Here is a 14124-nt window from a genome sequence, read left to right on the forward strand (position 1 = left end):
GAAAACGTTCATAATATTATAACATAGTGGCACTAAATCATTTAAATAAATATTTGTTATTAATTCGACAAGTTTTTTAGTTTTAGAAAAAGTATTTGTTTTTGCCTCGAATAAAAAATCATTGGTTATCAATAAAACAACCACATTTTAATAATACGATTTAAACTACTCTACATAGAAAAATACTAATTAAGAAATAAAAATATACAATAATTTAGATGTAACTAGTTAGGTTTATATACCTATACTATATAACTTGTTTACAGCTGTTACAACTTCAATAATATTTCATACCAAATAGCTGTCTTAACGAAAAAATAAACTCAAAACTGCTGAAAAAATACTGCCAATTTTTCTTGCTAAATTACAAAAGAATGGCATTTATTGTAAATTTTATGGATTTATTTAGTACGTCATTATAAAAGCTTTTATTTTCGCACAGAAGTTGTAGCAAACTTAAATGAAAGAAAGAGGTACGAGCTATGCAAGGTTGGTGCTTTACTTAAAATATCGAAATTGAATTGACAGCTAATTTCCTCAGTTGGTACTTTGTCTAAATACAACCACAAGAGTAAATTTATATTTCTGCCTTCAATATGTACCTAAGCCCAGCAGTAGCCTGTTATAGGCTTTTGATGATGATGAAGATGATAATGATAAGAGTCCTTCAAAATTTTTTATTTTTTTTTCGGATTGTGTGTAGCTGATTAACCCTAATGATTTCAACAGCGTAACGCGGGCTTGTTGGCGAGGCTCGGAATGGGGCTCTGCCAGGAAGAGTTTGAACCCTAGGGCTCGAAGAAGCGAAGGGATCAGTCTTTCAAAGATTTTATTCTCCTTCATTGATTTATTAGTACTTGATTTCCTACAGCCAATTACTTGAACCGCAAATCCGGAACTATCCTTGCCGTTACAATTACCGATTAGATACTGATAAAATACGTCATACTTAATAGATATTATCTATGGTTCACTAAAGTTTCCGTCATCGTACCTGCGGTATTCGCTGTTAAATATCTCGGAATTGCCCGATACTAATTAATCCTGTACCGATACCACAGATTAAATAAGAACCAGTTCCGCATACAAAGTGTTGTATGTACCAATTCTTAAAACTCTTTATTTTTTATTAAAAAAACTGTGGTAAACCCAATGTTTTTTCTGGTGCTCTATATCCTGGCATCATATCAGCTATAAATCTGTACTAAAAAAACACAAAACTGGTAATGGGTAAAATTGGAGAGTATGTCCATGATTCCAGTGGCGTGCACTTCATACATGCACAAAAGCACTGCATACCCTAAAATTGAAATATAGACCGTACAAGAGGAGGATTTTTTTCCATTTTAAGCAATTTTCCTGCTGTATGCATACCCTGATAAGAAACGCAGTGCACGCCTCTGCATGATTCCAATATAATTGTATACGTAATCTCTTAAGATTATTTTTAAGAGCGATATAATATATTTTATGTTGGAAGAGCTCAATAGATTTTGACTGAACCCTTGCATCAAAAGTTTTTAAAAATGCTGCATCATATTATTTAAATATGTGATGAAATCAGAAATTTACTTCTTGAGAATTATACGTAGGCAGTAGTGGGCAACCGCTCATGTAAAGGAAGGCTCATATCATAATATGCATACTCAACTTCCGCGTTATTTGAATACGTTTAATTAACTTTCTGATCTTTACATCCGTATCTATAATATTGGATGTACTTATATTCTAAAATGCTAAATAGTTTAAACACTGTGTTTGTATCCTCTTTTCACAAATCCATAACGAAACAAAAATAATTCAATTTTTTTTGGCATTTAATAAAAAAACAATAGAATTTAAGGTTTGTTGGTTCGCTTAGTCGATTTAAAATATTAAATAGTTCATTTATTAGTCCATTTCATACATACGATTTATTATGATTATGCTTTGGTTTAGGATTTGTTTACCTAAAATCTATTTATTTTATAAATATAACCTAAAATAGACTATGTATAACTAAATAAAATCTAAAACGTCTTCGAAACCACCGCAGCGAGGCACAGTTCCTGAGATGCTGGCAGCATTGCCCCTTAGGATGGCCAAACTAATTCGTTGGCCAAGGTAACCGCCCGCTCTAGGATCCCCGGTAGACTCGATAAACCTTTTCGATAATTCTATTTCCATATTCATAATTCAATAGAAAGATGCCGACATTAATCTACAAACAAGGTTAAAAATATAATAATATGACATATTATTATTATTCATTCCTTGAAGTTATGAAGGTACTTCATTTTACTTCACTTCTTACAAACAATTTAATAATCATATCCCTTTTAATATGCATCGGTTAATTATGCAATTAATTCATAAATTATTTATTACCGAGTGCGGATCTGATTGATTTGTTATTAATACAATTATACCCACCCTTGAGCTCAAGTATGCAGTTCTTGTGCTCACAGACGATGTTCTTGATATTTTAATAATAATAATAATAATAAATTCTTTATTGCACACTCAAAAACAAAATACAAAGAAACACATTTACAAAAATAATAATAAAAAAAAAAAACTAGTTTAGGTGTGCAAAGGCGGTTTACTTCTTTTAGTTGATCGCCTACTGTCGCAAGACCCGCATGCGATGCAGTACGCATTTTTCATTTACTATACAAGTCTTAGACTTGTACAGTAACACTTCTTAATTGAGAGCCAAAAATGATTTTGGGAATGACATTAGCATACCTATATCGGATTAGCAAGCAGGCGTTGCAAAAGCAACGTCTGCTTGTAGCATGGCGTTCCATTTGTGGAAAGCCAAGCCGAATTTGCTATAATTCGTTGCATTCAGACAAACTTGCATGGTGCGACTTCTTGAACCGTTACTACGGTCGCTTAAAGCAGTGTTATGTACTAAAATGAAAGTTTATGTGCAAAACTTTGACGTAATAAAGTAAGAAAACAAAATGGCAACAATACAAACATAATGTTTAATGCAGTGTTAGCGGTGGAACCGAGTTCGATCGCCAGCAGTCTAACTTTTAGGAATTATGTGTGTTTTAAGCAATTTAATATCACGGTGAAGAAGATCGAGAGGGTGGGTACCTGCGTGCTTGAGAGTTCTCGATAATGTTCTCTAGGGCGTGTGGAGTCTTAACACACATCGGGTTATACCCTTCTCATTCTGATTGGTGATCTGTGGCCTGTTGTGGGTGGGTTGATGATAATGATGACTTCTATAGTAAGCCAAAGGATCGCTCTTTGCATAATCTATAAATTTATATAAGCACCAGTAATTAACTCATACTTTTGTGACTCGCTGATACTGCATCATCGCTTACCACAAGGTTAGATTGCAGTCAAAGGCAAATTTTGTAGTGGAATTAAAAAAAAAGCTATAGGCGGGCATCGGTTGAGACGATGACGTTCAAAGAAAATAAACTATTTTCAGCTTATCGATATAGTAATTAAAAAGAGGTCTTAAAGCATTAATCAAAATAAATTAATTGCAAACGCTGATAAAATTATAAGTTTATTTATTATAAACTCAATAATAATATCCATATGTTATTTCCCGTTATCGTTTTAAATTATTTTCAGACAACACGTTGTTTCTCAAATTTGACTCAATAATATAAATATTCTACCTACTTTCATAAGACTCTTTCAAAATTTATTATTAATTTCATTTGGTTTCCCCCTGGTCACGTCCGCCATATTGGATTTTTTTTTTTTTTTTTAATTCATTTATTTCAAGTAGGCCTAATACAAGCACTTTTGAAACGTCAAGTCTGTCCGTGTGTAGTGACTCTACCACCGGTTCGGAAGGCAGATTCTACCGAGAAGAAGCCGGCAAGAAACTCAGCAGTTGCTCTTTTCCAACATCAAAAATTTACATTTTATATTTTAACATTCATTTTTCTATCTTGTGAGAGATGAAAGCGGAGCCGGATGCTTCCAAGCAACCTTGTCATTAAGAAACTCATCAATTGTATAATAACCTCGCTGTAATAAATGTGTTTTAACACATTCTTTAAACTTATGGATTGGTAGGTCCAAAATTACCTTAGGAATCATATTATAAAAGCGTATACTCAATCCCACAAATGACTTCTGCACCTTTCGCAGACGATATGAAGATGTCACTAATTTATGACCATTTCTTGTAAGTCGACTGTTTATATCCACTTTTTGTTTATAAAGACTAATATGTTGTCTTACAAATACTATATTGTTATAAATGTATTGTGAGGCTACCGTAAGTATACCAATTTCTTTAAATTTTTCACGGAGGGATTCACGTGATTTAAGTTTATATATTGACCGTACAGCTCTTTTCTGCAATATGAATATAGTTTCAATATCAGCACCTTTGCCCCATAATAAGATCCCGTAAGACATCACACTATGAAAGTACGCGAAGTAAACAAGTCTTGCTGTTTCTACGTCAGTAATCTGTCTAATTTTCCTGACGGCGTAGGCAGCCGAGCTTAGTTTACCTGCTAGTGTATCTATATGGGTACCCCACTGAAGCTTACAATCCAAGGTCATGCCCAGAAAAACTGTGGAATCTTCCATTTTTAGTGATTCTCCATTTATTATTATATTTTTATTAACTTTCTTTACATTTGGTAACTACATTTGGTAACTTTCTTTACATTTGACGGAGAAATTTCATCCCCAGCCTAATAAGACCGTGACATTCCCGGATATGGAACGTTGTAGACTAGACACGAGCTAAAACGTAAGTAAATGGTCCGCGCACCTTTCCATTTCCATTTATTTTGAGATTTAACATAGAAGAACAATTTTTGATAATACGACTTATAAATAAAAACCGAAATGATACTTCAGAGGTTTTAGGGGTACATTATTTATTGTCTCTGAAACTTATCTGTGGAACCGAAACGATAATAGTTTTTGAGTAAACCATTGCCATAGCTTTTACTGAACGCCCTTGCAAAAGTAAATCAAGTGACTTCTGTAACTTTATTAGTTACGCATCGCGTTGCGTAGGTACTATGCACGTGTCGGTCTTTTATCTTCAACAGGGTTGTCATAAGTAAAAACTTAGAATTAGTTTGTATGAAAAAATAACTGTAAAAAAAATATCATTCAGTCTAAAATATCTTCAAAATTAAGATCTTATCTTTTTGTTATCTGTGAAGAACTTCATAAATCATAGATGTACCTAATAAAAGTACCTACACCTGTTGTGGCAATCTTAAAGTCCCACTTCTATAGACGCAGGTTGTCTCTTATAGGAACGAGGATTGTAAGGAGATAATTTAGGTCTTAAATGGTTTAAACGATTATTATATTTATCTATTTATTTATATACTACGACAACGCACACATCGCCATGTAGCCCCAAAGTAAGCGTAGCTTGTGTTATGGGTACTGAGATGACTGATGAATATTTCTATGAATAATATACATAAATACTTATAATATACAGATAAACATCCAGGCACTGAAAAACATTCATGCTCATCATACAATTATTTTCCAGTTGTGGGAATCGAACCTACGGCCATGGACTCTGAAAGCAGGGTCGCTGCAAACTGCGCCAATCGGCCGTCCAACAATAATAAAAATATATTATACAATTGACGAACTTCTTAATGACAAGGCTGCTCTGCTTTTATCTATCACAAAATAAAAAACATTGATGTTGAAAAGAAGCAACTGTTGAGTTTATCGCCGGCTTCTTCTCGGTAAAATTCGTCTATGCGGGATGCAGTGTCAGAGTCAAAGTATAAAAGGCTTGACTTTTTAATTATTCGCTGGCGCTGTTAACTTTTCGATGGAAAAAAAAACCATACCTTACAAGTGTCAGCAAGACTCAGGAATCGAAACCAGGATCCGTCGTCGACGTCGTCCGATCCGACGTCGTGATCCGTCACAGATGATATGAAAATTCGCTATGAAAATTTAATGGGAAATGAGTATTGGGTAGGTTAGCGGCTTACATTTAGTCTTACTTACTAATCTATTGTTCGATTGACCCAGTTGCTGCAGTACTTAAGTAACTTGAGTTCAGCGTGTCATTAGGTATTGAAGGCAAAATAAATTTACCACTTTTTATACAATCAAATTGTAATGGCTACAATTTAACCATTATATGGTTAACAATGAATACAACTCATTTATCGTCGACAACCCACGTTCTGCAGCCGGGTAGGTAGAGGCCTCCTAGGTCTCCTATTTATAATCCACAACACATGTCCCACAGCTTGATAGAGGCCTCCTCTGTAGAAAGGTATAAGCTCAAACAATACTTATTATTTCATATTAGTTATGATAACTCGGACCGGCGCGGCGCGGCGTCTTAACATGCTTGCTGCAGGGCTAGCACGGGTGGGAGATAAAAATTATATCCCCCGATTATATCCCCTGACAAGAGATATAATTAACGTGCCCACCTGCTAAATCACTGGAACATGGAAAAGGAGAAGTTTACCTCCGTTTATTAATACACATATATTATTTGGATATTATTTCCACTTGTTGTGCGCCAGTGCTCTGAGAGTTGATAAAGCTGTGGGAGAGGATAAATTTATATCCTTATATCCCCGGGGATATAATTGTCTCCTGCCCATGCTAGACGTGCTGAGGTGTTGGACTGATTTAACAGAGAAACCTATAAATTTTCGTGTCAACCCGGAAATCAAACTCAGTGGACGGAAGACGGACTGTTCATTTCTTCTTTGCGCATTCATTCCTGCCGTATTCTTCTCAGTAGAATCAGGTTTAGAGTAAACCGGTGGAAAGGTCACTAGAAATAGCTGACTTGACTTTTCAAAATAGCCAGTACGGTTTGAAGCCGGTAGGCGTACTTGGAATAAGAATATATGTACGCTGTCTATGTAACTTGCACAAAGTACAAAGACAACAAACATGTTCGTAGAAACCTGAAACATAATTAACGTGTTTTTGTTCATTGCTCGTATTAAGCATTATAAAAACCTTTAGGTACTGTTCATTTAAGGCGCCCTCAACAATTGAGTAATAAGCATTTTAGTAGGTATCTATCCACAAACAATTAACTGACCTTTAAAATGCAAACAACTTATTTTAATAGCATGAGATTCACGTGAAGTGAAACACTTCATGATGGCAGTTGGACCCGACCCAATGAACTGCGTAATTTTACGCCGGTGTTTACGATTTACTTACGTGTCGCGTGACGTCATCTCACTCGCCTCTGTATCATTAGCATAACTAATGCGCGTGCGCAATCGAATGTCGGTTTTATCGAGAATTAAACCCAAAAACCAGCAAAACTAAACTATTTACCTGATAAGTGTAATAGAATGTCAAAGGACGTTACAGTTTTGCATTTCAAATAACCAATTTATCCGAAGGTTCTTGGTGACTGTCTCGTTAGTCTAGTGTTAGAATATTTAACTACGGATCACAAGGTCCTGAGTTCGAATTCCGGGAGAGGACAAAAATGGTTGTTTAGAGAATTTAACGTCCCAGCGAGCGAGCGAGCGACCCTTCTTTCTAAGTCCAAGGCTGTGGGTTCGAATCCCACAACTGGCAAATAATCATCCAGACGAATTGTATGTGTGATGTTAATCACGTATCTATTTCGTCCGGGTATTTATTTTGTATATATAAGCATTTATATATATTATTCAGAAAAATATTCACCAGTCACCTTAGTACCCATAACACAAGCTACGCCTACTTTGGGACTAGATGGCGATGTGTGTATTGTCGTTGTATTTATTTATTTATCTGTCAAAGTATTTTCATTACCAGCCCGAAGTTAGAAAATTGGCGGTGAAAATCAATTGTGGTAATAGTCGTAAACACCCACCGACCCACATTGGAAAGGGATCTGGTGGGCTATGTCTAAATCCGAAATGAGACTGGTTAACAAGCTGTGGTGGACTAAGGCCTAAAGCCCGTCTCATTCCGGGAGGAGACCTGTTCCCTGTAGTGGGCCGGTATTGGATCGATATGATGATGAGGATAATTTTCCGTTCGAACTTTTTAAGAAATAAACAAAAATATCTTTGTCAATAAACTTTATTATCAATTCCTGCTGTTATTAGGTATTCGTACTAGTGGACAGATTGATCACTTGCGGAATATTGTATACTCCGAAGGTAGTAACATCACGCTGAGATTCAAATTTAACTTGATCGACAACTCCGATAATTCAATGGCATTCCCGCAAATAAAGTACGAAGAAGACTTTAGCGAGAATTCCTTTGAGCACTAAAAATAAAAGGTTATTTTCAGTTTTAAATGAAAAATGTAACCGCTGTCAGTTGAATTGTTATAGCGAATGAATTAAAATATTTGACCTCTGTTAGAATGTGACCCCTATGATTACGAGCGATACATCTCTGTTGCTACATAAGGAGTTTATTCAATGATGTATCTAAATGGCATACTGATTCCTTTGTGATTTTATAACTTTTACCAGCTGTTGCACGCGGCTTTGTACACGGTTTTTTGTTTTATATTAAATCCTGAAGGAGTACATTTTGCCGGGATAAAAAGCAGCCTTTGTGTTAATCCAGGACAAAATCTATCTCGATTCCAAAATTCTGTCAAATTGGTTCAGTAGTTTTTGCGTGAACGAGTAACAAACATCAATCCATCCATAAAAACTTTCTCATTTAGAAGTAGCATGGTATTAATGGTCTCATAAGAACGCGTCACACAGCGAACGATGGAGAGAGCTATGCTCGGATTTTTTTTACGTGATAGGATAAGAAATGAGAAGATCTGTAGAAGAACCAGAGTTACCGACATAGTTCAACGAGTCGGGACGCTGAAGTGGCAATGGGCGGGGTACATATACTCGTAGCTCGGAGAACTGACGGACGTTGGGGTGCCAAGATGCTGTAATCGCACTGAAGGCGCACAGAGCAAGATGCTAGGCGTAATGAGATAAAGGCCAGACCATCGCCGGCCATATATTACAATATAATTGGTGGAGTACTGACGTGCTGTCAATCGCACATTTAAAACAAAGAGTGGTTATGCCAGTCACTTGAGAGCACATCAGGTACGCTCATAATAGCTAGGAGTCGCTGTGGTCGGATACGGCCAGGAGGATATATAAACGCAGCGTTTGTAGACCCCCGACGAGTTGAAATGATGACATAAAACGAGTCAGAGGACTCGCAGGGCGACGCTGGACCCAATCGGCAAAAGACCGTAGTATTTGAAACTCCCTACAAAAGACCTATGTCCAGCAGTAAAAGTCAATTGTCTGATATAATCATGATGATGATAGATATAGTCCTTCTATCTCACAAAGATCGCTTAGCTTCGGTTGTAATAGACAGTGTACCGACATGGATTTGAATGATGAAATACACTTTTCTTATACACTAAAGAAAAAAGTTGTTACATAAATATAGACACAATGGAGTAAGAGGTTAAAATTAGGTGGCATAATCACTACAAATGTTGCAGCGATTAGGCCAGCTAAGTAGTCTTCTTAAAATTAAGGAACTACTTGCAATATTTTTACCATCAAATGCATCGTCATCATCATCATATCACACCGGCCCACTTCAGGGCACGGTTCTCCTCCCACTAGGAGAAGAGGTGAAGCCCCTAGTCCACTACGCTGGCCCAGCTTTCCGGTACGATCTCCTCCCACAATGAGAAGGGGTTAAGGCTGTAGTCCACGCTGGCCCTGTGCGCATTGGTGGACTCCACACACCTTTGAAAATATTATGGCGAGCTCTCAGACATGCAAGTTTCCTCACGATGTTTTCCGTCACCAAGTAATAATTTGATTACTTAAAACGCATATAACTTAGAAAAGTTGGAGATGCGGTGCTGGGAATCGAACTCGGCCCCCCAAAAGGTAAGTCGAGCTCATACCCACTAGGCTATCACCGCTTCAATCACATGCATACGAGCTTATTACTTCGTCTTCATTAGATACATACCTACTGTACTTCTCAAGGTTGATAAGAGTCTGTCATGTATCTCTCTCTAAAGTAAGTTGCCGAAATTGTTATTTTCTCCTAGTGTTGGTAGAAACTACAATTGAAGTTATAGTACCTACTGATAACGTTAACAAGTTGTGTAACATCGTGCTAAGGGTAAATTATTGCATAATCGTGACTAATCATAGCAAAATGCCTTTGAGATGGTCACGAGACGACCGTTGTGCTCTAGTGCCAAAATGTAGATCGATGACTGAAATATCTCCACTGCTCAATGAAGTTACATAATAAATCTTATGTGTATTGATACATAACATATTATACGTAAACATCATTATGGCTTACGTGGAAATTATTCGACGTTCTCGCAACGTCAACCATGTCGGAAACTTGGCTATTAGATCCTCTACAGACGTACTACGTACAGCAGTCTAAACAAGCTGCATTGTTGCAATGCTGTGTTCCAGTCTGACGAGCATGGTTGCTGGTGTGATTAAAGATTCATAAGGCTCAACACCTACGCCTCAATTTAATGGATACTGGGTGGCATGTTGCAGGACGTACTCCTTGCATGCCCTGTAAAGTTTTGCTCTGTTTATAGGCGATCGTTTCCAATAACCGTCATCTGCTTGATCCGTCAATTAATACTTTAAAAAAAAGTTTCTGAGAGTTGGAAGTTCGTCTTTTCGTATTTCAGCAGCGATGACGACACTATGTTCCATAATCCTCACTCTTATCATAGAGAATATTGTTATTATTCCTTTGTGAATCTACTACTGTGCACAGTGGCGTGCTTAGAGGGTATGCACAGGGTATGCAGATGATATAAAATGAAGAAAATCCCCAGTGCAAGTTATAAATACTTAAGGGTAGGCTTTTCATAACTCTTACAATGCCTATCCTTTTTTTTATAACTCCTACTGGAGATTTTCTTCATTTTATATCATCTCCTGTGCATACCCCCTATACACGCCACTGACTGTGCACTAGTAGGAAGAGTTCTGTAAAGATAAGTCGTCGTAGTAGTTAAACTCCCGTCCTTTTGTGTTTGTTTATTTTTATTATAACCAGCAGTGGATGTTGATGATGGAGATTCAATTATATTGTTTCAATTGTTGCAGATATCGCAATCACAACTGGGGACCAATTAGAATTTTATACAAACAAAACGAAAACAAACGATGAGGGCGTCCGATTTAAAGAGCTGACCGCATTGGCTCATGATGCAGTGCACAACATGCTGTTGTTTGTTGACAAACAAAACGACAACGCATCCATATTCAGCTACAATTTACTCACGAAGAAATACCAGCCTCTCGTGGGCAAGCGGTCTTCCGAAAATATTCAAGGGCTAACAATCGATCCAGTTACAGGGAAGATGTTCTGGACGGATACTAACGAAAGAAGTATATATTGGATCTCGCTGTGGCCGAGATCCAAGAACATCTATGGCTACCTTTTGATTAAAATGGATGATGAGATCCCCAGGGATATTGCAGTTGATAGTTGTAGAGGGTAAGTTTTCTTTGTAAGTAAAGTGGGATTTTCCTATGATTGATCGTGTTACAAACTATATATCCAACAAATACCTTTAAAAGGTGCCATTAAAATTCATAATTAAAATGGAGGTAATGTTTTTAATGTGTCCTAGTATATCAATCTTCGTACCTAATTATAGTGCACTTATAAAATTCTCTAGAATTTAGGTAACGTGATAAATTATGGTAAAAAAATAAATCAACTGAAGATTCTCAAACGTTGCATTGAATATTTTTTACCTAACATACGATTCCTTTTCAGCTATATTTACTGGACGAACATAAACATTTCAAAGGCAACGATTGAGAGAGCGCGATTCGACGGAAGTGAAAGGACCACCATTGTTGATACTGATATCCACATGCCTGTTAGTATCGCTATCGATCAACGTACAAAACGGCTATACTGGGTCGACGATAAAGAAGGAATACATTATTCCATTGAGTCAGCCGATTTAGATGGGCGAAATAGACAGAAAATATTGGTAGGGACATACCATCAGCCTAATTCCTTGACTGTCACAAAAGACAATATTTATTGGGTAGATTGGGGATTCAGATCAGTGTGGAAACTGTCGAAAAACGCATCCAGTGCCGAGCCGGAGGAATTCTTTAAATTTAACAATGAAGTTCCTTTTGGTATAGTTTCAAACTATAAGATCGCAGACCAAACTGATGGAGTGGATGAATGTAAAACTTTAACGAACCTATCGCAAAACAACACTGCCATTAACGATTCCATACGCATTCCTCAAGATGTGGGATTGTTCTGTCTCCACGGAGTGAAAACAGGACAACTAGAATGCAAGTGTTCCACTGGTTATATTGGTGATCGGTGTGAAATCTCCGTTTGCCAGAACTTCTGTCTGAACGGCGACTGCAGTGCTTCTAGCGATGGTCAACCAACCTGCAAGTAAGTCCACTAGATCTGAAATTATGCAATAAACTTGTGTTATATGTAAACTATAACTGGAATTATAGGGCCATGAAAGAAGGTACAAATACTGTCTGTCATTTCGTATTAGATCACTACTTAGATCATAGACAAACGTTGTAAAGCTGTCAGTTCTATTAATAGATAACGACAAATTAGCAATCAAAAAGGAACGGCGCTTAACTACATATGTAAAAAAAAACCGTATTCCTGGCAAAGTACATTGTGCTGTTTTGGCACTACGAAAAGCCATAAATCAAAAGAAGAAGAAGAAAAAACCGTATTCGGTACACACATATATATAATAATACGATGATGAATAGAAGTTTTGGTGTGACAAAATTTTCAATTTTACCGTTGATTCTAGATGCAGAAACGGTTTCTCTGGGCCTAGATGTGAGGCGAGTGTTTGCTATAGCCAGTGTTTGAACGATGGTGAATGTTCGGTGAGCGAAACAGGAAAGCCTGTTTGCAAATGTGCTCATGACTTCGAGGGCGACAGATGCGAGACTCGTAAAATTATACCTACTACAATTGCACCTGCTATTGAATCTTGCAAGTAAGTTTTTGATTTATAATATAAAGAATATAGTTATCTATCGCAACTTCGTTTACAGATAAAATTAAGTAGTGCGAACTTTTCTTACTTCTCCCTGAAAATAAACACACTGAGTCTATTGTATAGAAGCAGGCGTTACTTTGCGGAAATCCATGATATATTATCAAAATTAAGCTTAATTTGCTATACTCCACACCAAGCAGATCGTCGGTAATGTACCCTCTACGTTCGCGTTTCGCTCCGAAACTTGAGCATTCTCAAGAGTTGTTGAGTTAATTTTTGACTCAACAATTATTCATTGTAAAGTCAACATCTCCTGCTTTTCGCGGAGTATAGCAAATTAAGCTTAATTTTGATAACACACTGAGTCTACAAAATAAAGGCTATAACTGTGATGAAGTAATTAAGATATAAAAAAGGTTAACAAACATTTTACCACATGGTGTTTACCACAATCTCGCCGGATGGAAAGCGAAGATATAACTAAGACGTGAGCTATTATGAAAATTAAGCTTAATTTGCTATACTCCGCGAAAAGCAGGAGAATCTGTAGGAGATGTTGACCTTACAATGAATAATTGTTGAGTCAAAAATTAACTCAACAACTCTTGAGAATGCTCAAGTTTCGGAGCGAAACGCGAGCGTAGAGGGTACATTACCGACGATCTGCTTGGTGTGGAGTATAAGGATTGAAGAAATTATAAATAACACCATTCAGATTCTCCTCACAGATCAGAAATACAAGAAATTAGTTGAGGTGTTCAAATAGTACCTACACTATAGGATATATTTTAGTTGTTATACCGAATTAGGTACATTCGTCTTCTTTGTCGTAACACTCTTGCCAGAGTGGTCGTGGTCATCACGGTGGGGCATTGTTTGTGGCAGTTGTTACTCGCCTCACGATCATTCGCCACTTCTCCCTGTTTGCAGATAGTCTGGTACACTCATGCAAGGGACCTCCCACTGAAGATTTGATTTGATCGGTCAACCGCATGGGTGACCTACCGCGTGCCTAGTGCCTTCTAACTTGCCCTGCACAACAACGTGTTCTATGGAGTTGTTGTCTCTCCGGGAGACGTGTCCGAAGAATTTGAATATTACATATTCTTATCATAAACGCAAAACTGATTTCGTGTTTAAACTGTTTTCAACAAAAACAACTGTACCGATTTCGATGAA

At 37.0% G+C, this 14124-nt stretch overlaps 1 protein-coding gene across 1 annotated transcript in view; it reads left to right on the top strand.

Annotated features, from left to right (window-relative positions):
* The window catches only part of LOC120630325 (protein cueball), a 40118-nt gene that overhangs the window by 15968 nt on the left and 10026 nt on the right, over positions 1–14124 (top strand). The window contains exons 2-4 of the mRNA XM_039899519.1: positions 11033–11426; positions 11712–12362; positions 12751–12942. Coding sequence (XP_039755453.1) covers positions 11033–11426; positions 11712–12362; positions 12751–12942 — 1237 coding nt within the window. The remainder of the gene's footprint in view (positions 1–11032; positions 11427–11711; positions 12363–12750; positions 12943–14124) is intronic.

The sequence above is a fragment of the Pararge aegeria genome, chromosome 16 (assembly GCF_905163445.1).
Source record: "Pararge aegeria chromosome 16, ilParAegt1.1, whole genome shotgun sequence".
NCBI lineage: Eukaryota > Metazoa > Arthropoda > Insecta > Lepidoptera > Nymphalidae > Pararge > Pararge aegeria.